This window comes from Macaca mulatta, chromosome 3 (assembly GCF_049350105.2).
Source record: "Macaca mulatta isolate MMU2019108-1 chromosome 3, T2T-MMU8v2.0, whole genome shotgun sequence".
Lineage (NCBI taxonomy): Eukaryota > Metazoa > Chordata > Mammalia > Primates > Cercopithecidae > Macaca > Macaca mulatta.
This window is the reverse complement of record NC_133408.1, coordinates 14,597,741-14,624,320: the sequence shown is the minus strand read 5'-3', so window position 1 is coordinate 14,624,320 and position 26,580 is coordinate 14,597,741. Positions and strand designations below refer to the sequence as shown.

The 26,580-nt window shown below is 37.3% G+C and overlaps 1 protein-coding gene across 2 annotated transcripts in view; it reads right to left on the bottom strand.

Annotated features, from left to right (window-relative positions):
* Nucleotides 1-26,580, bottom strand: part of PAXBP1 (PAX3 and PAX7 binding protein 1) — a 37,640-nt gene that overhangs the window by 2,422 nt on the left and 8,638 nt on the right. The window contains exons 4-17 of one of the 2 annotated variants that reach the window (XM_001094648.5): nt 25,512-25,733; nt 24,521-24,624; nt 23,300-23,517; nt 22,603-22,792; nt 18,750-18,873; nt 14,921-15,020; nt 14,718-14,833; nt 12,300-12,499; nt 9,036-9,180; nt 8,257-8,378; nt 7,150-7,226; nt 6,723-6,789; nt 1,989-2,135; nt 1,064-1,218 (exon numbers count right to left, since the gene is read on the bottom strand). In XM_001094648.5, coding sequence (XP_001094648.2) covers nt 1,064-1,218; nt 1,989-2,135; nt 6,723-6,789; nt 7,150-7,226; nt 8,257-8,378; nt 9,036-9,180; nt 12,300-12,499; nt 14,718-14,833; nt 14,921-15,020; nt 18,750-18,873; nt 22,603-22,792; nt 23,300-23,517; nt 24,521-24,624; nt 25,512-25,733 — 1,987 coding nt within the window. Of the gene's footprint in view, nt 1-1,063; nt 1,219-1,988; nt 2,136-4,870; nt 5,167-6,722; nt 6,790-7,149; nt 7,227-8,256; nt 8,379-9,035; nt 9,181-12,299; nt 12,500-14,717; nt 14,834-14,920; nt 15,021-18,749; nt 18,874-22,602; nt 22,793-23,299; nt 23,518-24,520; nt 24,625-25,511; nt 25,734-26,580 lie in introns of those variants that run through there. The other variant, XM_001093817.4, reaches the window with a different exon arrangement.

Genomic DNA, 26,580 nt, shown 5'->3' with positions numbered 1-26,580 from the left:
TTTTTGTTGTTTTTTGAGATGGAGTCTTGCTCTTTCGCCAGGCTGGAGTACAGTGGCACAATCTCAGCTCACTACAACCTCTGCCTCCCAGGTTCAAGCAATTCCCCTGCCTCAGGCTCCGAAGTAGGGGGGACTACAGACATGCACCACCACGCCCACCTAATTTTTGTATTTTTAGTAGAAACGGGGATTCACCATATTGGCCAGGATGGCCTCGATCTCCTGACCTCGTGATCCACCTGCCTCAGCCTCCCAAAGTGCTGGGATTATAGGCGTGAGCCACCGCGCCCAGCCTAAAATCTTTAATAGCTACTTTAATTTTATTGTGGAAAAAATATCCAATTTTCTTGCAGGAAAATAAGGTCTGTTTTCAAGAAAGGGGAATGAGGGAACGGAAGAAGGTTTTGTTATAGGGGTATGACTAATGGTGTGATCTAAACAAAAATGAAACTTTGACATTACAAAGATATATGAAATTAAAAATTTAAAAAGACAATTCCTTCAAACTGCCCTAGTGCTATTATTTACTTTTTATGCTAGAGATTTATCCCAGAATTACCTGAATATCCGTAATTAATGTCCACAGAAAGGCTAATGGTTCATTCACTCTTTTCTTACAACCCTTGATAAAAATTAGAAATAAGTTGCTCCCAAAAAGCCATTAGTGATAACCTCTAATTCATAATATGGATTAAAACAAAAAATTTCCCCAAATTGGGAGATAACCTTGAATTTACATCTGTATAATGAAACTCCAAACGAGAGTCTGAGACCTCTCTAATTCTTCAAAGAGGGAGACAGAGAAAACCACCATTGATTCACTCCCCTGAGGGGCTGGTCCTTACCAGAAGTCTTTCCTTAGTATCTTCATAAATAATATACTGAAAAAAGATAAAGTAAAAACTGCAAAAACGAAAAATTATGTGCATTTTTGGTAGGTTTATAATACTAAGTGAACATACAATTTAAACTAAAATATAAATATTTCTACTTAAAACATTTTAATACTAAATCTGGCAACTAAAACAACTCTAGATTACCATTTCATTAATTACAAAATTACCTTGCATTTCTTTTTTCCACATCAGAGCACCCAATACTGTTTCTATAAATTGTATCTGCTAAGTGTACAAGGTATCGGCAAAAGTTTTCTAACTGAGAAATAGTCCTTTCTCCTTTCAGATTCATGAACCATTGTTTGGGGAAACAATTGATTACCTGTGGAGAAGAAAGATGTAAAATAAAATAGTTAAGACAGAATAAATTAAAGTATTAAAAGCGAACTCTAGATAACGGGTATAAATGTATTTCACCAGAAGATATGCTTCTGAGCTACAGCAATTACTCTGAAGAAATATTCTTTTAAATCTGACTTCCTACGTTAACTAAACCAATATACCTGAAATTTTACCCCAACCAATGGGTTAGGCACTCAAAGCAAAAGAAAATCTGTCCAATATTTGAGTAAATTAGTAATGTAAAACTGACAACCAACGGCTTCATTTTCCAGTCTTCTAGGATGGCCTAAATAAACTGAGTTTCCTTTTTCAGCAGTTTTTGATGTAAAAATATGAGTGGTATAAAAATGAAATCACGGTGCCCCCATCCCCCGCAATAATTCCATGAATAGGCATCCATGCATGCTGACAATGGGAGTCGAGTTGGCCCAGACTGAGGTTAAGACAGTAAGGTTATTATTATCCTGAAATTAAAGCTTTCATTTATACCTACAAAATATTAAAACTTTTACTAATATCTATAAAATATGGATATAGATGGATAGATATATATAATAGTATGCATTTTTACGTTAAAAAAAAAAGCTGTAGGGGTTTGGAACTACCTGGGTAGGCAAACTGTCAACCTTACATGCAAGTCCAGTAATCAAAGGGGTTTCATGAAATTCTCAAATCCCTCTTCAAACAAACAAAAACTTAATTCATTTTAACTCATATGCTTTAAAAACTACGCTATGTCATTTAACTCACATTTTGGGCTTTTTTGATGCTGTCATCTCCATATTCTGAATTCTGAAAAGCCATGAGAATATATCGATTTAATAAACCATCTATTGATAACTCTTGTAGAGTTTTATTTGAGAAAATGCCATACCACTGAAGAAAATTGCCTAATAGCTGGAAAGAAGAAAAAAAAATAGGTAACGTGACACAATTAGATTAGGTACAAAGTAAATAAGTTACATAGTAAAACACCATATGAAATACAGCAGACCCTGTCTTGCCAAAGTACTAAGACATATTAATACTTTCAAAGGTACAGATATTTCCTAGAATGGTTACATTTGAATATTCAATTTTAATTAGTCAAAATTGAAACAGCCACATGTAGCTAGTGGCTACAGCACTGGTCAGCATAGATATAGAACAGTCCATCATCACAGACAGTCAGGGAGTGCTAATTCTTAGGTAAGTGTCCTCTATTGAAAATTACACTCCAGCTGGTTCTGTGCACACCCCCACCCACCTCCCACCCCGCCGCCCGCAAAGGATGGGAGAGTCTGACTACCACCCTGCATGGCTACCACATATCATGAACTACAACCAAGTTATAGCACTGTGCATCTCAAGCTACCCAAGCTCAGTCAATACATAGAAAATGAAAGCTATCATCATAAAATGGAAGCCCCATCCCATCCCACCATAAAAATTTATAGTTTCCCAGTTGTTTCTCAACTTAGTAAATGGTAACACTATTCAACCAGCTGCTCGTGCCAGAGGTCTGGAGGTCATTCCGGACCTCTCTCTCAAGTTGTGTGTCTCCACCACCATCCAGTCTCTCCATTTCCCTCAGTTCCTGCTGCCATCCCCCAAATCCAACCCACCTTAATCTCTTCGGAACCCTGCAGTTACTCCAGTGATTATGAGCAAGAGCATGGAGTAGCCTTTCTTAAGCAGGGCTCTGCAAGAGTTCCAAATCTACAGAAAATGATTTGTGTGGCTCTTTACTCAGTTCTCCCAAGAATGATACATAGTTAGTACTGTTACAGATGCACGGGAAAGAGGAGAATTCATTATAGACAGTGGAGGCCTTAGGGCATTACGTATTAAGTCTCCCACAGAAGCCCAGTTGAGAAGAGCTGCTCAAGAGTCAGACTGGCCTGAGTCTGATTCCCATCTCTAATTACCAATGGAATGACCTTGGGCAGGTTATTGTGTGCCTCACTGCCCCATCAGTAAAGTGAAAAAAGTGTGTAACTCATTGAGTCATTCTGAGGATTCAAGATAATCTATGTCAAAGGTGCGGCACAGCGCTTGGTGCATAGTAAACACACATAAATACTAGTTCCCCTAAAATACACAATAAATACCAGTTCCCATTTTCATTATTACTATCCATTCCTACTTCAATCTATTATCTCCACATAGCAGACAGAGTAACCTTAAAAATGGCAATTTATGGCTGGGCACAGTGGCTTATACCTGTAATCCCAGTACTTTGGGAAGCCAAGGAAGGAGGACCACTTGAGCTCAGGAGTTTAAGATCAGCCTGGGCAACACAGCAAGACCTCGTCTCTTTAAATTTAAAAAAAATTTAAAAAAAAAAAAAAAGGCAATTTGTTTACTTACCTTAAACCCTTCCACGACACACATACATAGTTAACTGGTTTTCAACAAAGGTACAAAAGCAATTCAATGGACTGTGAAAGGGAAATATGTTGGGCCTCTTCAAGCTAGGAACCCCATTCAGGGCAAATCTGCCTCCCATTCTATTCAAAGTCATCTGTCAGCTCATGGAGACAGATGCATATTCTGATTGCCTCTTCTGGAAAAACTTATCAGAAACTCCAAAGAAAGGAACCATCTCTCTCTCACCTACATGTGACCTGGAAGTCCCCAATGGGGGGGGCCTTGCTTTGAGCTGTCTCCACCTTTCTGGATGGAACTAATGTATTGATTGATGTCTCGTGTCTCCCTAAAATGTATAAAACCAAGCTGTTCCCCGACCACCTTGGGCACATGTCATCAGAACTTCCTAAGGCTGTGTCACGGGTGCATCCTCAACCTTGGCAAAATAAACTTTCTAAATTAACTGAGACCTGTCTCAAATTTTCGGTGTTCACAGGACAAAGGATAGCCTTTTCAACAAATAGTCCTGGAACAAATAAACCTTAATCCAGGCCTCATACCCTACAATAAAAATTAACTTGAAAAGAGTCACAGACCTAAACGTAAAACTTAGAACTATGAAGCTTCTAGAAGAAAGGATAGAAGACCTTTGTGGCTTCAAGTTAGGCAAAGATTTCTTAGATACGACATCTAAAGCACAATCTGTAACAGGAAAAAAAGAAAAACTAGACTTCATCAAAATTAAGAACTTCTGCATATGGAAGACTGTTAGAATGGAAAGATAAGCCACAAACTGAAAAAAAAAAAAATCTGCAAATCATTTATATGATAAAGGACTTCTCTCCAGAATATAGAACTCAATGCTTAGTAAGAAGAAAGCCCAATTTAAAACCTAAGCAAAAGATCTGAAGACATTTCACCAAAATACATAAACGAATTACAAATAAGCACATGACTGTCATTAGGGAAATGCAAATGAAAACCACAATGAGATACCACATTGCACCCCACAGAATGACTTAAAAAGCAAAACACTAACAGCAAGTATGGTGGGAGTAAGGAATAACCAGGACAGTAACAGGTTACTGGTAAGAACGCAAAATGATACAGCCACTTCCGAAGACAGCTTTGTCCAGCTGTTTCACCCAACTGAAATGAAACTTACATATTCAGAACACCCTTATAGAAGCTTTGTTCATAACCAAATTGGAAATGTTAGGGCCAAGGGAAAGCTTCCCCTTAGGCCTATGAAGTTTCACTGAAAATTACTGACAAGAGGCAAATTAACAGGAGAAAAGACACATAAATTTATTTGATCACAGTTTTATGTTACATGAGAGCCTTCAGAGTAAAGACCAAAAGATGGAAGAGAAACTGTCTACTTCTATGTTTAGGTTTAACAAAGTATGTACAGGCATGCAGAAACACGCCTGGACAAAAGGGTACGATCTACTGCTCATAGACCAAGAGAAGACACACAACAAAGCCTGTCCATCCAGATTCTTCTTGGCCTCTCCCAGCAGCATTCTTTCTTTCTGGGTATGGGGCAGGACCTTCTCTGGAATGGGGGTTTTATGACCTATAATCAAACAAGGTAGGTCAGATTTATGGCCAGTTTTTACACAGGCAGAGCCAAAATTAAGAGTAATATATTTAGGTTTTATGGTTGGCTTTGCAGAAAAGGGGTTCTGAGTCTATGACCCACCTGGGGCAACAGGGATTCTAGTTTCTATGTCAACCCTCAAAGGAGAACAGGACTGAAAGACAGGAGGGCAGGAGAAGGTCAAAGAAAAAGTTCTTCTGAGGCCAAGGCCTTCATTTTATGGTATTGTTTTCTGAGTCCCAAGATAAACAATCCAAATGTCCCTTAATTAGGAACTAAATAAAAACCAAAACCCAACTCTGGTGCACCTACACAGCAAGGCTGAGCCTCAAATGTATTCAGTGAAAGCAGCCAGACTCCAAAGACTCTGCCTATCATGTAATTCCCTTCACTTCCTAGGACATAGACTGAGAGGTGGCCGGGGCTTGCTGTGACCTTGACTGTACAGCAGCAGATAGCATGGCTGTATCTGCTCATCAGAATTCACACAACTATACACTAAAGAGAGTGAATTTTACTGTATGTAAATCATACCTTAATTTTTTTTTTAAAGGAAAAAGTCTTTCTGTGACTTCCTACAACTTTTGGGATAAGGACCAAAGTATTTCAAATGACCTACAAGATCCTCTATCATCTGGACTATGGACCTCCTTGCTCACTCCAGCTGTCCTATGCTTTCTTCAGCGCCTCCAGTGTAGCCTGCTCTCTTTCACCTCAGGGCTAACTCCTATTTATGCTCCAGGTCTAAAGATCTAAATATCACTTCCTCAGGGTGGAAGGAAATCTTCTGGGACTGGCTAGTCAAGGTCTCTGTGCCCTTTTCATATGTTCCACATTACCTTGAATGTCCCCTTTCATAACTCATCACACCTGCAATTACCTATTTGATGTCAACTGTGCTGAACTATGAACTCCACAAAGATTCCACTTCTAGCTTGCTTACTGCTATATCCCCAAACCTCAGAAGAGTATCTGCTCCAGCAGTCCTCCTTATCTGTGGTTTCAGTCAGCCGTGGCACAGTACGATAATGTATTTTGAGAGAAAGAGAAACTACATTCATATATCCTTTACCACAGTGTATTATTAATAATTGTTCTATTATTAGTTATTGCTAATTTCTTACTGTGCCTAATTTATAAATTAAACTTTATCATAGGTATGTATGTAGAGGAAACAACAGTATATATAGGGTTCAGTACCATCTGTGGTTTCAGGTAGCCACTGGGCATCTTATCCCCATGGATATGGGGAGGATTACTGTAGTCTACTTGCTAAAAAATTAATTGCAGCTTAGTCAGGCATTTTGTTGAGTACCATGGACCTTACTTTGGAACTCAGAAATCACTTTCTCCTGTGAAAATATCAAACTTGAATGAACTTTTGGAATAAAATTACTTTATAAAATGGAGATTTTGGGTATACATATAAATAGAGCTAAGCCTATGGAGTTAATAAAACAAAACACTCTGCAAAATATAATATATGAAGTCAAACGAAATCTGAGTATTTTAGATAGTCTATGAATACGTACCTTAACTGAAGACCAAAACTGTCGTTGAAAAAACAAGTAAGGCCCAGAATTTTTATTTTCTAAGACACTAAGTAAAAACAGAGAAACATACCATGATCAGATATTTTATATGTAGGTACCATATGATTCCTAGACAAAAGATTTTTCTACAAAACCGGTAAACTAATTCTTTGATTTTTCAAATAATTGCATTCTGGAAGACAGTATGTTAAAAAGGCAATGGAAATTTACTCTGAGACACTCAGGGAGAACATAAGAGTATTAATTGTTTTATTCTGCTTAAGGGAACAATCTCCCCACTAATCTAGTCTCTCTGTAATACACTACGAGGGTGAAGTTTGTATTTCAAGCTAGTTTTTCAGAATTTTATAAGCCTTCTCTGAAAGACAATGGAGAATATTATCTTTAATATTCTTCAGTTACTTACTTTTTGGGATATAAAGGCATAAATACATCGTCATCTAAAGTTCTTCTCATTCTCAATAAAAGTGCCTTTAGGTATACCTAAAGAGTTAAAAGTAGATCACACATTTTAATAAGCACTATGACCAAAAAAAATAAGCCATATTCCAAATCATGTAACTGAATATTGAACTGAGTGAACCAGTTTCCCAAATTTTTAATTTTCCTCATTGAAGACCCTAAAGTAATTAATACTTAATAATCTATTAGTTCGTTCCTCAACAACTGCCATGCAATAAAACTTTAGAAATCTTTCAATCCCTTAGTCTACATACAGATTTAAGACCAGACACATAATCAAGTTCTCAAAGTGAAAATTCAACAATGACAAAGAACACCCACCTTCTCTACATTTAAATAGCTCCTATGAAAGGCCCCTGAAGAGCATTACCTTTAAGTGTGGAAACTAGTTATAAAACAGTATCTAGTTGTTTTATATACTGTTTAATTGGTTTGGGTGCCCAATCTTTTGGCTTCCCTGGGCCATACTGGAAGAACTATCTTAGGCCACACATAAAATACACAAACACTAATGATAGCTGATGAGCTAAAAAAATTAAAAAAATTTAAAAAGGGGGGGGCAGGGTCTGTGCATAAATTTCATGTTTTAAGACAGTTTACAAATTTGTATTGGGCCACATTCAAAGCCGTTCTGGGCCACATGTCCATGGGCCATGGGTTGGACAAGCTTAAATTATCAATTGTTAACATTTTACTTTCTCATTTCCCCCCAAAAAATACAGTCCTTAAAAGGACATTTGATTAGTTGGATTGGGACTGAGGTGTGGTGGTGAGAAATCATAATAATGAAAGGCTATTTAAACTGATGGCATCTTCCTTATTAATTTTTTTAAACTGAAAACTAACATCTCTCTGTGGGACTAGGTATAAAAAAAAGGAAAAAAACCTAGCATCTCAAATTTTGTGTATTTCAGGCTTTAACAGCCCTGATGGCCCAAGTGGGAGAACCAGATTTCTGATTGGTTTAGGATAACGACTCATTCTCTCAATGCTTGCTCATATTCAATAGAAAGAGGAAAAAAAAAAAAGTCTTCCAAAGATACTAAATTACCTGTGTATTTTTATTTTCTGCATTCACTACTGAAGGATATCCATTGATTAATTTTAGTGTAATTCCCACCATTCTTGAAGTCTGTGTTGTAGAAAAAGGGTCCCACATATTTTCAGCTATCACTGTTAAGAAAAAAAGAGGATTGAGACACAGAAGCCAATTGTAGCTTAAATTTTTTGTCAAGCAGACCTCTATTAATGCCAGTCCTAATTTATTTTTCCTCTTTCTCTACAATATAAGCTTTAGTCTTCTTTGTGCTATTAACTGTGGGAATTTGGAGGGATAGGGATGTGGAGAGAGGATAGATTATTCTTATTTCTGGTACTCTGGGAAAATGAAGATAAGGAAAAAAGAGGATTTCTGTAGAAATGTTGCTTTGGCATCAAGAATTTCAAACTAACATTTCTAGTATTCAAAATAAATTCCTGTATCAATGATTCCTAATCTTTTTTGAGGAACTTATGAAAGTATTGAAATTGCTCCCCACATAAATGCATATCCTCCCTCAAACTATGTATAATTTTGCTTCAGTTAGTCTTTGAATTTCTAAACCTCACCGATGAAGCAATTACTGCACTCAATTACAGGCCCACCCTAAAGTGGTCCTCAAGTCCCAGGATAAGAACTCCTCTGCCCTCAAGTCATCTCTGGGCCAGGTGGTAACTATTATTTCTCATGTAATTTCTATAAGGAAATATGCTCTGAATTAAAAACTCATAAAAATAGATTTGGGAAAGCCAGTGTGTCTGAATGCTCAATTCAGAGAACAGGAGATTTACCTGTTAGTTTAGGAAGAATCACCTTTTCCACAATGGTAGGTAGTAGGGCAACATCTACATCATCTTTTTCTTGCTCTCGTTCTTCACAACCATAAAACAGCAAAGATTCAAACCACAGCATATTCTCAAAGTCACGACATTTTGCCTAAAAGACATTTAAAAGGTTACCCAAATACTAAAATAGTGGATATTTCTGCTTCCAGCTATGATAAGAGAAATAAGAACTGGATTTAACCTTTGGTTGTAAACAACTAAAAACTAGACAGCTGGAGATATCATGCTACCGGACTTCAAACTGTAAGGCCACGGTAACCAAAACAGCATGGTACTGATACAAAAACAGACACATAGACCAATGGAACAGAATAGAGAACTTAGCACTAAGACTGCACACCTACAACCATCTGATCTCCAACAAACCTGAGAGAAACAAGCAACAGGGAAAAGATTCCCTGTTTAATAAATGGTGCTGGGAGAACTGGCTAGCCATATACAGAAAATTGAAAATGGATCCCTTCCTTACACTATATACAAAAATTAAGTCAAGATGGATTAAAGACTTAAATGTAAACTCCAAAACTATAAAAATCCTGGAAGAAAATCTAGTCAATACCATTCAGGACATAGGCATGGGCAAAGATTTCATGACAAAAACATCAAAAGCAACTGCAACAAAAGCAAAAATTGACAAATGGTATCTAATTCAACTAAAGAGCTTCTACACAGCAAAAGAAACTATTATCAGAATGAATAGACAACCTACAGAATGGGAGAAAATTTTTGCAACCTGTGCATCTGACAAAGGTCTAATATCCAGAGTCTAGAGGAAACTTAAATGTATAAGAAAAAAAAATCCAATTAAAAAGTGGGCAAAGGACATGAACAGACATTTCTCAAAAGAAGACATTCATGTAGCCAACAACATGAAAAAAAGCTCAACATCACTGATCATTAGAGAAATGCAAATCAAAACCACAATGAGCTACCATCCCACACCAATCAGAATGGGAATTATTAAAAAGTCCAGAAACAACAGATGCTGGTAAGGTCTTGCAGAAAAAGGAACACTTTTACACTACTGGGGGGAGTGTAAATTAGTTCAACCATTGTGGAAGACAGTGTGGCAATTCCTCAAAGATCTAGAGGCAGAAATACCATTTGACCCAGCAATCCCATTACGGGGTATATACCAACAGAAATATAAATAATTCTATTATAAAGCTACGAGCATATGTATGTTCACTGCAACACTATTCATGATAGCAAAGACATGGAATCAACCCAAATGCCCATCAATTATAGACTGGATAAAGAAAATGTGGTACATATACACCATGGAATACTATGCAGCCATAAAAAGGAACGAGGTCATGCCCTTTGCAGGGACATGGATGGAGCTAGAAGCCATTATCCTCAGCAAACTAACGCAAGAACAGAAACCCAAACACCACATGTTCTCACAAGTGGAAGCTGAACAATGAGAACATATGGACGCATACTGGGGAACCACACACACTGAGGCCTGTTGGGGGGTGAGGGTGGGGACTTAGTGGAGGGAGAGCATGACAGCTACTGGATGCTAGCTTAATACCAAGGTGATGGGTCGATCTGTGCTGTAAACCACCATGCCACATGTTTACCTAAGTAACAAATCTGCACATGTACTCCGGAACTTAAAAACTGAAGAAAATACAAAAGAACTGGACAAAATACAATGGACCACAGGCAGCACAAGACTATGACCCTTGAAAGAAAGGAATCAAATGAGGTAAGGTGCTAGTTCAGGAGAGCAGAGCAGTCTTGCTGAGTGGAGGAGACAGAGGGTGGAGTTCAGGAAGGCTGAGACAGCTGGAAGCTGTGGGGCAGAGGAGTGGGTGACACAGAAAAACAACTCCAAAACACAGTCTTGGGCCTTTGCTGTCTACCAAGATACTCAGGCACACAGCAAAACTTCAGAAGGTCTGGCCAAGAGCACACAGCAAATAGGAGCTGTGAGCTGAATGCTTCTCAGAGCTCACATTTTTTTCAGTTATGTTTCCAGGGCTTCAACCTCAGCCCCATTTTCCTTACAGTCCACAAATTCAACCTAGCCAATCTCAACCATGTGCACAGCTTCACCCAAGTCGGTAACTTCTCAAACCACATTGTAAACATCACCACTAGACCTCCAGAGTCAATTCTAGCCCCCTCTAGCCCCCTCCCTTTTTTTTTTTTTTTTTTTTTTTTTTATTAGAAGGAGGCTCACTCTGTCACCCAGGCTGGAGTGCAGTGGCGCGATCTCAGCTCACTGCAAGCTCCGCCTCCCAGGTTCACGCCATTCCCCTGCCTCAGCCTCCCAAGTAGCTGGGACCACAGGCGCCCGCCACCACACCCGGCTAATTTTTTGTATTTTTTTTTTTAGTAGAGACGGGGTTTCACCATGTTAGCCAGGATGGTCTCGATCTCCTGACCTCGTGATCCGCCCGTCTCGGCCTCCCAAAGTGCTGGGATTACAGGCTTGAGCCACCGCGCCCGGCCCCCACTCCCTTTATGACAGACCAATAGGTCCTCTTGATTCCACCTCCTTATCTCTCTTTTTTTTTTTTCTTGTGACAGGTCTTGTTCTATCACCCAGGCTGGAGTGCAGTGGCACAATCATAGCTCATTATAGCCTCAATCTCCTGGGCTCAAGCAATCCTGCCTCAGTCCAGCCCCCCAAGTAGCTGGGAATACAAGCACGTACCACCACAGCTAATTTTTTTTTTTTTTTAAATAGAGACAAGGTCTTGCTATGTTGCCCAGACTGGTCTTGAACTCCTGAGCTCAAACAATCCTCCTGCCTTGGCCTCCCAAACTGTTAGGATTACAAGTGTGAGCCACCATGCCTGGCCTATCAATTTTTCTCACCATGACCACTGACTTGGTTCATGTCCTCATTTCACACCTCATTGTGCTTTCCCATCTGGTTCTGAGTTCCTTTAGGATCAAAGGACCAACTTCTTACTATTCATGTTCATATCCCAGTTTACTACATATAATTTTAGCTGGCTGAAAAAAGAATTATATGTAAACTGAAAAAAACAAAACACACAGCTCTTCTGGGAAGAGATGAAACTCAAAAGGAAAGATCATAAGATTATAACCAGATACAATCTGTATCAATTACAGCCTATGCCCTATCGCCCCTGGAAAATATTTTGCTTAAGCTTACTTCTCTAGCACTGAGATTAAAATTACCCAGATATCAAATTATAACACTTTCTAATAGTGACAGAAGCCACTCACCTCAAGAGGAGTCCAAGTGAGGAGCTGAAGTCGTATGAGGGGGTTGAATAATTTTGGCAAACAAAGGCCAATGTAAGCATCTTTGTAGGACGTGTAGTATTTTGAACGCCATGCTTCAAACTGTGATTTAATACAGTCAATTGAATAGAAACTTTCAAGGACATCTTCAAAAACTTTGCTGGATTCTTTTGAAATTCGATCTAAAAACAACAAAACCCCAGAGAGAACCATACATTAGTATGAAGAAGGAAAAAAACAGTCCAATATTTTCTGTGTTTTCTTTGTTGCTTCAGTATCAGAAGATATGCTAATTAACAAAGGGCCAATTATTAGTCATAATTTAGAAGAAAAAAATAAATTGATGTTTCAATTTCTCTTTTATGTAAAGTGCAGCCAGTCCTTGTTTTGCAGTTCCAGTATGTACAATTTTCTAAATTTAGCTAAATAACACCTGTTCCCAAACAAGACAGTTCAAATTTCAGTTACCATAGTATATTAGCCATGAGTAATTGCACTGCTAGCTTTCTAGTCCACAAACCACTGCACAGATTAACAGCTGTGCATCATAATCAGTCACTAATCACACTGCTTCATTCAAACTCTGTTGATTATAATAACTGACATAGCCAACCATCAGTTGAATGGATGCTAAGAACTTCAAGTGAAAAGTTATTTGAGAATAAGTTTTTTGTTTTTGTTTTTGTTTTTGTTTTTTGAGACAGATTCTCACTCTGTCACCCAGGCTGGAGTGAAGTGGCACCATCTCAGCTCACTGCAACCTCTGCCTCCCAGGTTCAAGTGATTCTCCTGCCTCAACCTCCCGAGTAGCTGGAATTACAGGTATGCACCACCATGCCCAACTAATTTTTGTGTTTTTAGTAGAGATGGGGGTTTCATCATGTGGGCCAGGTTGGTCTTGAACTCCTGACCTCAAGTGGTTCACCTGCCTCGGCCTCCCAAAATGCTGGGATTACAGGTGTGAGCCATCGTGCTGGACCAAGAATAAGATACTCTTATGATGTCCCAGATTACTTGAGAAAACGAAATCTTTACAATGGAGAGAGAAAGTTCTGAGAACCTTTACTGCAAGATCAATCTTAACAATGCTAATAGTGGGACAGTCTAACATTTGTCATGTGCTTTTAGGCAGTATGAAGCAGCATCCTGCATAAATTATTCTTGGGAAAAAAAAGTTTAACTTAAATCTAATTAAGCCTTCAGACCTAAATTCCAGTTTACAAGAAATGGATCAAAGAACAAGTTAAACAATGCTATGAGGAAACATACAGACCAGTCTAGAATATAGGATATTCTATAAGAGAAGTGGCCTGGTCTCTTCAAAAAGCTAGTGTCTTAAACAATAGGGGTAGGTGTGTGAATGTGTAGAGTACTTACGGTTATTCATTTATTCTAGATTTTAAAATGTAACAACCAAAGGCAGAGCATGAACCTTAGGTGGATCCTGGTTTCAAAAACCACAAAATAACAAAATAAAAATAGTTCCTAAAAAGGATTTTTCCAGGATGCCATTGAGGAAAATTAAATATGGACATGATATTAAGAAATTTGTTAATTTTCTTATTGTGCTTAAAAAAAGAATCAGAATAGCCATCATAAAAAAAAAAATAAAGATAATAGTACTGTGATTATACAGAAAAATATACTCATTTATAGGAAACACACACTGAAATTTTGGGGAGTGAAGTGCCATGAGGTATGTAAGTCACTTTCAAATGGTTCAACAAACACACACATCTCCATGTATAAAGAGTCAGGCAAACTTGGTGAAATGATAAGCATTGTTATCTGAGTAATAGGTATGTGGATGATCACTGTGCTAGTCTTTCAAATTTTCTGTTTAGAAACATTCACTGTAAAAAAAAAAGTGAGAGAAAGAAGCTTCTCCAACTAAGTTCCAAATGGTGTGCGATTGATATAATTCCAAACAATTATAGCCAATGGTGGGAAATGAAGACTTTTATTTGGGATCCTTCTGAAAATGCCTGGCACATAATAGTACTAACCACCCTCTAAAATGAGATTACTCATGACTCCCCAAATCAAGAGTCTCCTTCAGGGCTGAGTGCTCTACTGCCAAGCTTTACCTTTCCAGACCAGACAGGCTGCAATGAGAGTTGCCCTCAGGACCTGACACATTTCCAGTCACTTAAAATTCTCCCATTTGGAAGAGTAACAACATTTATTATGCAAGTATACCCTATGAGAAGGTGTTACCCCTATTTTTGAGAATTCATCATGATATTCACTAATAAAAAGGCATGCAAGTTTCTGCAATTAAAAAAGAAGTGCCTGGTTCTAATGCAGAGGCCATGAATATTCAAACCATTTCATGGTAAAAACCATACCCAAGTAGAAACTAAATTGATGATGAGTCTTATTTCCAAATAAATGTCTAACCTTTTTCCAGATTGAAATTAGTAATATCTGTAGAAGTTTCTTCATCATCACTGGAAAGGCCTTCAAGGTGATCTGCCATCTTACCGGTTTGCTCTCTGGCTTGTCTACGACGAGTCCTAAATAATAAACATCAAGTTCCCAAACTAGATAAAAGAGACTCCTCCCTTCCCAAACAAGCCAAGAGCAAGGATTTTGAAAATTACCTCCTGGCCTCCCGCTCTGCAATGCGACGTTTTGCATGCTCTTGATACAGTGCCCGATCGCGTCCAAAGGAATCAAGATTTGGTGCCATCAGAGCTTTGTCTGCAAAACAACAACGGTTAAAATTAAAAGCCATCTTTCAACAATCTTGAGGAAAGAGTTTGCACAGAATAAGCCATTACGATAGACTGCTTGCTAATCTCAACGGCAAGATTCTGCAATAACTGGTAAACCGGACAGGATTTTAGTTTAGAACAAATTTCAGTATTATTCTGCGTTCCCATTTTAAAAAGCAGAAAAATTAAAGAAGTGATTTCTTTTTAAGAGTTCAACAACCCTACAAATATGTAATTGGGCTTACTCACTATTTTTATGTCTAAGTAACAGGACAGCTATCAGGAATAGCTATCACGATGACCAAATAAATTAAAACTCTAAATTACCTGTGCAAAGGGAAAAATAATATATTACACTTTTAAAGAAGAAGACCTTAAGCATCATGTTGAATGATATGACAGCAGGAAAACGTAGGAAGACATAAGAAAACAGTTTTGTTGCAAGAGTTTAATAAATTTATTATAATTTTGCTTTGTAGAAGTTTGTTTTCTATCACTATTTTTAGAACAAGGCAACACTACAGACTGAAAACCGCATCTAAGCAGGACTAACTTCTGCCTTCTCAATGCTAATCTTTCTCTTTCACAGCATAGTTTTATTTATTTATTTATTTATTTATTTATTTGCCTTCCTATTTTCCATTTGTCAAAAAACGTTCTAGGGTAATTTCCTAGCTTTAGTTTCCAATCCTATTTGTATTTCAGTTATCATGTTTTTCGTTTTCTAGCGATGGTTCCTGTTCTTACAATATTCCTCTTCTACAGTATTCCATACTACTGCTGAATAGGATACCTTCTGTTATCTCCCTGGGGCTCCCAACTCTTTGAAAGTATCCTGTTCACAGAAAACTTGCATACTTGCACCAGCACTGTCTGTCTCCTCAGTCCCTTTGGTTCTACTGCTCAGGTTGGTCCTTTTGATCATCGTTAACTGCCTGTTCATGTAGAAGAGCAAGATTGGAAGCTGTGTGTGTGGGCAGGAGCTGTCTAACAGAGGTGTCTCCATCGGATCACTAGGTACAGAGCCAGTTCTTTTGTTGGAGACCCCCAGATTTTAGTGTTTCGGGGTCTTTATTTTGGACCTATTCTCTTTAATCAAAAGACTCCCCTAATCTCTTGCCTACGTAGAAGAAGGGGTGGGGGAAATATCTGTCCACTATACTTCCCTCATTTCTACGTTTTAATTCCACACTATGAAAACATGATAGTAAGGGGAGGCAAACAACCCACGGCATTGGGTGAGAGGGGAGGGAAGTGAGCACATGCAAGATGAAAGACATCCAAGTTAAGACGTGCGTATTTTTTTACTTGATATCAGAGATGTGTCACCAAAATCAGCAACAGGAAAAACAAAACCAAAAATCAGCTCTTACTTCAGAATATCCTAACCATCCCAGGCCTTACTATTTATTTATTTATTTAATTTATTTTTTGAGACGGAGTCTTGCTCTTGTCGCCCTGGAGTACAATGGCACAATCTCAGTTCACTGCAACCTCCGCCACCCAGGTTCAAGCTATTCTCCTGCCTCAGCTTCCTCCCGAGTAGCTGGGATTACAGGCACCTGCCACCAGCTAATTTTTGTATTTTCAGTAGAAACGGGGTTTTGCCACGTTGGCCAGGCTGGTCTCCAACTCCACCTCGGCCTCTCAAAGTGCTGGGATTACAGGCGTGAGCCATCGTGCCCGGCCAGACCCTACTATTTTTAAAAGTTGACTTTTTTTTATTGAGTTTTTAATTCATATTTCAAAATAGCTCTGAAATTAGGAAGGAGGTATGTTCCCGAGTGCACCAATTACAATGAAAAATTACTAAAGCAGAAATATGTCCCAGCCCTAGATGTGAGTTCACTACACACCCTAGATAAATTAGCTAAAATATCCCAAACTATAAAAATAATTCCTGACTCAAGAGTTTTCCTTCATTCAAGAAATATTGTTAAAAATATCATTATACTTAAAACATCGCTGCACGTATAGGTTTTGTAAAATGTGCACTGGAGGAGACAAGTGAGTGTAACATGACTCAAGTGATAGCCTCCTCCATTTCTGTAAGAATTATACACAGTAATTGCAGATAAGTGCTTATAAATCTAAACAGATGAATTTCAGACTATTCTTTACTTCTTTAAAAAACAGATCAGAAAATGAATTGATTCTCCAGCGTCCCATGTAATTTTCCTCAAATCTTTGGCAATTAATGTATACTCCCTCTAGGACTGAATTTTTCACTTTCCCAGTATCTTTTAATTTCTTTCCAACTTTCAAACAAATTAGTATACATAATTCAACTCTTCCTTCAAATTCCCTCCAAGTAAATAGCATCATATTCTCAAGAACAAATTACAGGTGGGAAAAGGTATTTGACGAAATGTACAGCTCACACAAACCATCTAACTTAAAATAAAATTACCTCCTTTTGTAATATAATGGTTACCTGCAATCTGCCCCAGAAATCTGGTTATCTAGATCAAAAGTGATCTGGGAGGGATGCATTAGTCATGTAGGTGGCTAATGTCAATCCAGTTTAAAATTCGGTGGCAAAAACAGAAGGTCACAGCCACTTATAGGGCTCATAGCTGAGTCTGCCTCAGCTATGAGGGCTGTATTACCATCTGTGTATGCCTCTTCAAAACCCATCTGACATATAGGAGGATGCTTTTTCAGGGATCCTACGTCTCTCTGACTTAGGGGAGACCCTGTACAGCAAAGCATTGCTTTCTGAAAGAATAACATTAGAGCTCTTTGCATTTGATCACCTGGAAAGGTTGTTTAACATGCAAATTTCTGGATGCTCAAGACCTAGTAAGAATCACTGGGGATAGGACCAGAAAATCCGTATGTTAAAGGTGTATCAGGTAATTGTGATGCACACTTCCATTTGAGAAATGCTGACAAAGGGAACAAAGAAATGACAAAAGAAACCACAAGGAATTCACGCTAGGAAAATTCCTATTAGCGCACTCAAGAATATGGAGGGCAATGGAAAAAAAGGAACTAAAAGGTTTAAAACATCTAGTTAAAGGACCTCCACTGAACTATTTAACAAGGGGTTTCTAATTCTGGTTTTCCATAACACACGTCATCATGATGGAAGTACAATTCAATTTCTATCCATTTTTATACAAAATTTCAAGAATTGTAAGCACCAACTGACTTACTAAAAAACCCAGTATATAAGGCTAACTAGAGAAACATTTAAAAAGAAAATACAAAACTTTTGCTTTATCCAAAGGATGAAGCTCAAAACTCTCTTAATCTTGGAGTTGTGTCATTTGTTAAGTTATAGCTTCCCTCCCCTTACCCACAAAATGTCCCAGTCCCTAAACTCAAACTCTTTCACTGTGATCAAGAAAAGCATTTATTTGTATTGGTGTTTTGAATGAAAATGGGGGAAAAAAACAACTAGGGCCAAACAAATAATGGTTTTAACATAAAATACTGATAATGTCTTTTCTGTCTTCTAAAGGAGAATGAAAAAACATGCCCAAAGAAGAATAAGACTGACAGAATATTAGCACATGTTTTTGAGCAAAAGCTCTATTTTCTTAAACACAATTCAAGTACACAGTTACAATTTTTAGATCTACCTGACACAACAGCAAGGAAATTGTTTCTTTAAAAAAAAAAATGCTCCAAGATCTCTAATTTTCAATTAGGCTGCACTAAGTAAACAAGGTTGTTTAATGAATAATAAAAACCTTCAAGATGGACTGACTTGAATGGCTTGAAAACTCCGAAGATTCATCTTTAATATCATCTTGTCGTCTTTGGACAAGGCGGGAAGCTCGCTGTTTGTACAGCTGATGTATTGCTGATTCAAGTTCATTAATCAGTGGCACCTGTAAAAATACAACACACTCCGTAACACCAAACTCCTCAGCTGCTTACTTATTTGAGGGTTCCATACTATTTCCGGATTTCTGAAAAAGTACCCTCTCTATGGACAGAATAATCATGAATCCCCAACAGCACACAAGTAGCAAATTCAGTTTTACATTTGGGAAACGACACTTCTTCTTTTAATCCATGCATAGAGCTATAATGTCCAGTGCCTAGTTATTGGAGCAAACGTTAGTTAAGAAATGTAGCACTTCAGTATTCATAGAACAAGTAAAGAAATGTCAACAATTTTAGAGCTTTTCCTTTAGAGAATATTTCAGTACTTAGAAGTCTTTTTAATATCTATTTTTAATTTTCCAGCAGCATTATCTGCCTTGCAATTTTTGTAGCTCAAAGTAAAACATTATCACTGTGCAATACCAAAAAAGTGCAATGGCTCTATGAGCAGGTAAGAACAAAAGTCTGCTAATTCTCCAGTTTTGGATATTTCAGTTGTTCTGCCACTCATACGTACCAAGTATGTTACAGTAATCTGTTAACTATTTTGTACCTTTATTACAAATTTTTTAATGTAAACAAAATAATTATTAGGGCAAATAAACTTTCTAGCTATCACTAACCTCTCTGAAATCAATATATCGCAAATTTAGAAAGTTGTTCTCTTCCTGTCAAATGTTTAAATTCTTCCATATTTTATAAAAATTTCTTTACATGAATTGTGAGCTTACAAAGTCAATAATTTTTTCCAGGTTAATATCCCTAAAGCATTTACTTGATTCATATAGAATACAAAAGAACATGAGAGCTAACTTAAAACAGAAAACTTTCTCTTTATAAATACCTTATGTTATAGCCAAATGCTATGAAACTTCCACATAACACTAATGACCACTACACATACCTGAGGAAACCAGAAAATCTAGTTTCCTGATGGTTAGTGCAAATGGAAAACACATTATTTAGAGTTTGGGAACACTGGCACCAAGTGTTATAGCAGCTTCCTGAACTGAACAGACTGCAAATGGAAAATAAAAAAAGGCAGGTGGAATACAAAGATGTCTGTAATAAAAGCAATTTTATATACTTGCATGATTCCATTGCAAAAGTAGCAAATGTTCACAGAAAGGTCAAAGTAATGGAGTTATTTTGCTCTTTAATATGCCACACCATGGGCAACAATGTCCCCAAATCTGCAATGATCATCCTTCACAGCTGAGTCCAGAGACTCTGTCATTACACTTTACTATAATCTGATTTTTGTTCCAGCAATTACTGCCATAACATTGCCATTTACAACTCCCCGTGCCCTCATTATTTTTTTTTAAAAAAACCATGAAGTACTGAAGATTAATAAGCCTAAGAGGCATTCTTTTATCTTTTAGTCCTAGAGATTGTCAAGCTTCCTGTACTGTAAGAACTACCCACCTAAGCTGGCATCATACAGAATACAATTTGCAATGTATAGTTAAGATCCTGACAATGTAGTCTTTCTCTTTAGATTAACTGGAATGCCTTTTACTGGAGGTCCAGAGAAAAACTCTACTGAGAATAAAAGCCCTAAACCGACTGTCAGCTCTCATTCAAGTTTTTTAACAATATTGATTTATCTCAAGAGTCTTGCACCATGACGATTTCTTTATCCTCTCCAAACTCAAAACTCTTACCAATTATTATTATTTTAGGACCAAAGTTAAGGCAAAGAACCCAAGAAAGATAATTACAGGGAAACAAAAACAATGGCAAGTTAAAATGATTTACAAATATTTAAAACTTAAGTTTAAAAACCAACTAAACTTTCATAAGCAAAGAGGGAAAAAAAGGGATCTTTATCTTTTTACTTTAACTCTGAAATAATATTCTTATGGTATAATTATTCAAAGTATCCAATTATTTCTAAGTATCTCCAATATAATAATTTATATTATCAACTCAGCAGTACTCTTGTTTTTTCTAAGATTATCTTCTAAAGATCTAAACTGAGCAGTACACTTAATAAAATGAAATACACATGAAAATGTTAGAATGAAATATAATACTCATTTTTAAATGAAGGTATGTCTACCTCTCTTTTAATTAAAATGTAGTCACTGTATAAGGTTTAAGATTTGTTCCAAAAAATCTAAGTGACTCTGTATAACCACGTTAGCATAATCTGAAGTAAACTTCTCTAGGAACAGGGTAATCAAGAGATGAAGTACACTAATAATTCAACAATTAAAAACTATAAACTAGGTTGTCCTACTTTCGGCATGACCTAGCTGACCATATTACTGTCAAATTTTTTAGAGTTGTGTTTGCAATTATGAATATCTTAATTTACTCAAGAAAGTTCCGAAGCAAGTGCCAAGATACTTCCAAGAAGCAGCTCTCCAGGGACAAACTCACAAAGTATAGTTTAAGAAAAAGATCCTTTCTCTAGTCACAAAAGTTATGAGACCAGCTCCCACCATGCCCACTGGGCTCAGAAGAGTTTTGCCAGTAGGAAGGACACATCTGTCAACTCTTGACACTTAGGTTCCACTTCCAATCTTGACTCCAGCTCCCGGCACAGAGGAATACAGACAAGCCTATACTTCTTCCCCACCCTAAGCAACTGATATACCACAAGTGGTATCGTAACTCAGACTGCAGCTGCTTCTCCAGAAACCAGGTGATAAAGATAAAACATAACAAACCCTACAGAGAGGACATGGTGAATGCTATCTCATCTTGAATCTGATCACAGACTGACTGGAACCATTAAGACCCATCAGGAAGAAAGACCCATCGGGAAGAAAGAACCATCAGGAAGACAGTCTGGCAATGTTCTTTTCCCAGCTATTGGTTTTAGGGTATTCAAGTAATCAACAGAGATAATAAAAGTTGAAATACATATCTAACCACACTATATGCTTACAGATTCCAAGCTAATCTACATAGTCAATAACAAAGGGAAATGTGTCTTCCAATCCAAAGTTCAGACAGGATATTTAAGGACCACAGTTTAAATTTCTTTTTTAAAGATAAGGCTACGAAGTCCACGAATGCTTATAAACCAGTGCCTCAACCAATATTTTATCTTAAAAAATCAATTAGGAGGTCATTTGAGAAATTAGCTGTGTGCACCTAATTTTAAATGTAAACAATAAATGGTATAAGAATGCAAAAGATTTTGTCAACTGACTATCCTATTGGAAAAAAATAAACTTGGGAGAAATGAAACCTTAGAAAAATGATATCCAATGAATGGTTTCTGAAATGAATCAAGCATAGGCTTATTTAGATAAAAGCTATTAGCAACCATGGTAATCATCCAGGGTTTAAAAAAAAAAAAACTAATAAAAATTTGCAACTTTATATGCATATTTAGAATTACTTGTAGAAACAGCTTAAAAATAAGTTTAAACCTGAACCATAAAAGAAAATTTTATCAGATGAGTCCCTTATCTTCTAAGAATTCAGCACAGGAAAATAATAATCTACCACCATATTGACATAAGACTTTCCAAAGTCTTATTTAAATGTGCTTTAAGATATTATCTTTATTTCTGTTTTCAACAGAGGTATTATACTGCACCTAAGAGATAATGCCACTAATGAAGTGAAGAAAAATGGAGCATGACTTTTCATCACTTCTAATGTTGAGTTCAGTGGGTACTTTCTGAGAATTATAGAATGTTCTACACAAGGCCACCTAGACCTCCCTAATTTTGCCTTATTCAAAGAGATTAATATTTTTGCATTCTTACCTTTTCACTGAAACACTCAAGCAAGTCTTGGACATACCCTCGCATTTCTTGCAAAAATTTATACCGTTCACCAATACCCCCAGAAGACCCTTCTAATCTTTCAATAGCCCTGGTAGAGTCCACTCGGCTTTGCAGGTGTTTCTCATGCTGCTGTCGATTTGTTTTGTGCAATTCTTTCATGGAGTCCAACCTTAGGAACACAAAAGGATAAATATAACACATTTACATCCAAAGGTCTATGCTGTCAGGACTCTTGCAATATTAAAATATGCATTTAGTTCCACTATTAGAACATAAAAATATTTGGAATGGCATCTTTTCATCTGTACTGCTTTTTTTCTCAAAAAACAAAAAATGGCAGTTTACAGATTTTGCAGTTTTGTGGGCTAACCAAAATCTCACTGTTTTGCTTTTCCCCCCATAGCGTGACTACACTTTTTCAGAGTCCGAGAGGTACAAACTCAGAAATGTCTTCAACAAGATCATGGAGTGGCATTTTTTATAACTTTTCGAGGCTTCCACAGAAGTAATCCAAGAAGGTAGCAGAACAAAGTATGAAGTCATCTTCTGTTTAGCTTTTGAAGCTGGGCCAGTGAATCTTCTTTGCTGATATTCTGCATCTGCTACCCCAGACTACATGTTGCCTGAGGGAACAGAAAGCTAGCGGACAGGTCTTTAAGAAGTTGATCTGCCCTACCTGTCTTTAAGCTGTTTCTTTACCAAATCAATAGTAACGGGAGTCATCTCATTACTGGGAGTTTTGAAAGGGACTGTATTATCTGTTTTTTGAGATTTGGCATCTGATGATCCATAGGCCGTATAACTATAAGGAATGCCATAGGATGAGCTGTAAGGCATTGTCTGGTAAGTGTTCTGGTAGTACATATTCACTTCCGTGGGCTGACTGGCTTGAACCTAGAAAAGAAATGGGATATAGATGAAATCCAGTAGTTAAAACTTTGAAAACAATAATACGCCTTTAGGGTTAAAAAAACAACAGCAAAAAATTATACCTATTTGCCAAACATTATGTAATAATTGCAGAACTCTTCAAAATTAGATAAAAGCAGGATTGAATGAATGTCGTATCTCTTGGTGGAATCACTGCATTTATTTCTAATAATTTGCAGAAAAACAGCACTCAAGAGTTGGAAGGAACATCAAAAGTCATTTAAGGCCACTTTTGATCAATGAAAGAGGATAAATGCCTTGCCCATGGTCACAGAATCAATGGGCAACCAGAGATTAGAATCCAAAACTCCTGACATCCAGTCCAAGACTTTCTCTATTGTGTCATTTTTCTTAACTTCACCCAAATGTATGCGAATTCTGCCTCAAAACACTAGTAACAAAAATAGGTATATGTTTATGCAATTTTTCTCACTGTATTACTTACTTTTATAAAACAAATTGTTTTAACTATTAGGGAAGATATTTTTCATCCATCTCAAATTTTTGTATTACTGAGAAATCCATCTTCTTCAAAATAATGCTTAAAGTCCAAAAAAATAAGCTATACACACAAAAAAATTCCATTTAAAGCAATGGTTCTCAAACTTTAGTGTGCATCAGCATCACCTGGAGGGCTTGTTAAACAAAGATTGCTGGCCCCACCACCCCAAGTTTCTGACTCTGCAGGTCCCTGGGGGCTGATAATTTGCGTTTCTAATGAGCTACCAGGTGGCGCCGATGCTGCTAAAATTAAGGACCACTTTGAGAAAAATTGATCTAAGAAACTGGAAATTCCTCCATCATTCTGACTGCAAAAAGCTGAACACAATGCAGTTTCTTCTAAAAGCCTACGTGTGTGTGTGCGTGCGTGTATCCTCATGGGATTTTGTTACTTGAAATGACAAAGATTCAATAAAAAAGGCTTTTTAATCTACTTTTAATTTTTAGTTTAATTCTTTTGTCTTACCTGAGGGATATTAATTCCTTTCCTTATCTGCTCCTGTTCCCATCGGCTGAGCTCTTCATCCTGTTCTCCAGTTACTAAAGCATCATCATCACTCCCCTCAATTCCTACAGCCATGAGCAACAAAGAAAAGTAAGTAACACTCAAAGAGCAAAGAGGTAAAAGATGCTGACCTGACATTTCACAAGAACTGAGCAAAACTATTAACTCAATCTTACTAAAATGTCTAATATGATCTCCTCTCTCATTTGGTAGTCCTGACTTTGCCTGTTTTAAACACAGTATTCCTTGAAGCTAAAGGCAGTATTAATGTAATAGTTAAAATCTTGGATGTGTTTCTTAACCTCTGTAAACTTGACATCAACAAAGGGAACAAAATCTAATGCCTCCTAAGAATACAGAATTATATGAATTTATGCATGTAAATTGCTAAGCACAATACCAGCTGCACAATAAATGTTCAATAAACATTAGTTATCACAATGATATTATAGTTTTTAAAAATTCCAATAAGATACTTGTACCCAAGAACAGTCCTCTAACATAAAATGTAATAAGTCTAAATACTTTTTACTTGACTATAATATCAAATCACATTTAACAGCATTAGAGGCCAGGCATGGTGGCTCATGCCTGTAATCCCAGCACTTCGGGAGGCTGAGGCACAGTGGCTCATGCCTGTAATCCCAGCACTTCGGGAGGCCAAGGCAGGAGGATCTCTTGAAGCCAAGAGTTAAGACACCAGACACAGTGAGACTCCATAACTACAAAAAAATTAAAAATAAAAAAATTAGCCAGGTGTGGTGACAAACACCTGTAGTCCCAGCTACTTGAGAGGCTGAGACAGGGGCACTGTTTGAGTCCACAAGTCAAGACACTGCAGTGAGCTATGATTGTACCACTGCACTCTGGCCTAAGTGATGGAATGACACTGCCTTAAAACAAACAAAAAAAGGCAACGCAATAGGCTTACTATTCAATTAAATCAAGTTACCTATTTCCTCGGCAATTTTTTGTCTTTGTGACTTTTCTTTCACAGAAAAAACTATCCGGCGTTTCTCGTCGTCATCTTCATCATCACTGGCATCATTCTCATCTTCTCTAACAAGGCGGCCTTTGCCAGGCTCATTATCATGAGGAGTGAAATCTCCCAATTCTCGGGCCATTTGGCGCTTTTTCCTTGCAGCATGTATAAAAGCTGCATCTGGAATTTCTCCTAGAAACAAATGGTAAGAATATGACAGTATGAGAAGTGCAAAGTTTCTATTTTCTTGAAAATATGAAAGGTAAAATAATCCAAGATAGCCTCATCACAGTGATGTTTCAACTGCTGGCACCTCCTTCCCACACTGTGTCTGCAATCTGAAAGATTGTTAATTGAGTTTAAATGGAGTATAAAAGTCACTGAGGAAATTAAAAAGAACATATAATGGTAATATATATGGGAAAGAGTGGGACGGGGTAAAAAGGAAAAACCCACCAAAGCAGTTTTGTTTTAACTGTAATTTTTTTCTTCATTTTTAACAAATAAAAGTGGCCGGGCATGGTGGCTCACACCTGAGGTCAGGAGTTCAAGACCAGCCTGGCCAACATGATGAAACCCCATCTCTACTAAAAAGACAAAAAATTAGCCAGATGTGGTGGCAGACACCTGTAATCCCAGCTACTCGGGAGGCTAAGGCAGGAGAATCACTTGAACCCAGGAGGCAGAAGTTGCATAAGCTGAGATTGCACCATTGCACTCCAGCCTGGGCAACAAGAACGAAATTTCGTCTCAAAAAAAAAAAAAAGTTACAAAACTGTATTATGATGCTGAAAGAGATAAATACAATCTCATGACCCTGAAAAGGCACTATATGATGTATAGTACATTTCTCTTGCAGATAGTTTTTAGTTCACCTGTAATCATACTAAATATTTAATTTTGTACCTAATTATTTCTCATATCATAATAAGCTTTATTCCATGTTATTGTTCTCCATAAACATAATTTTTAATGGCTTAACATTTTCTGGATAAGGCATAATCTACCTCACACATTAACTGACCTTTTGACTACAGTA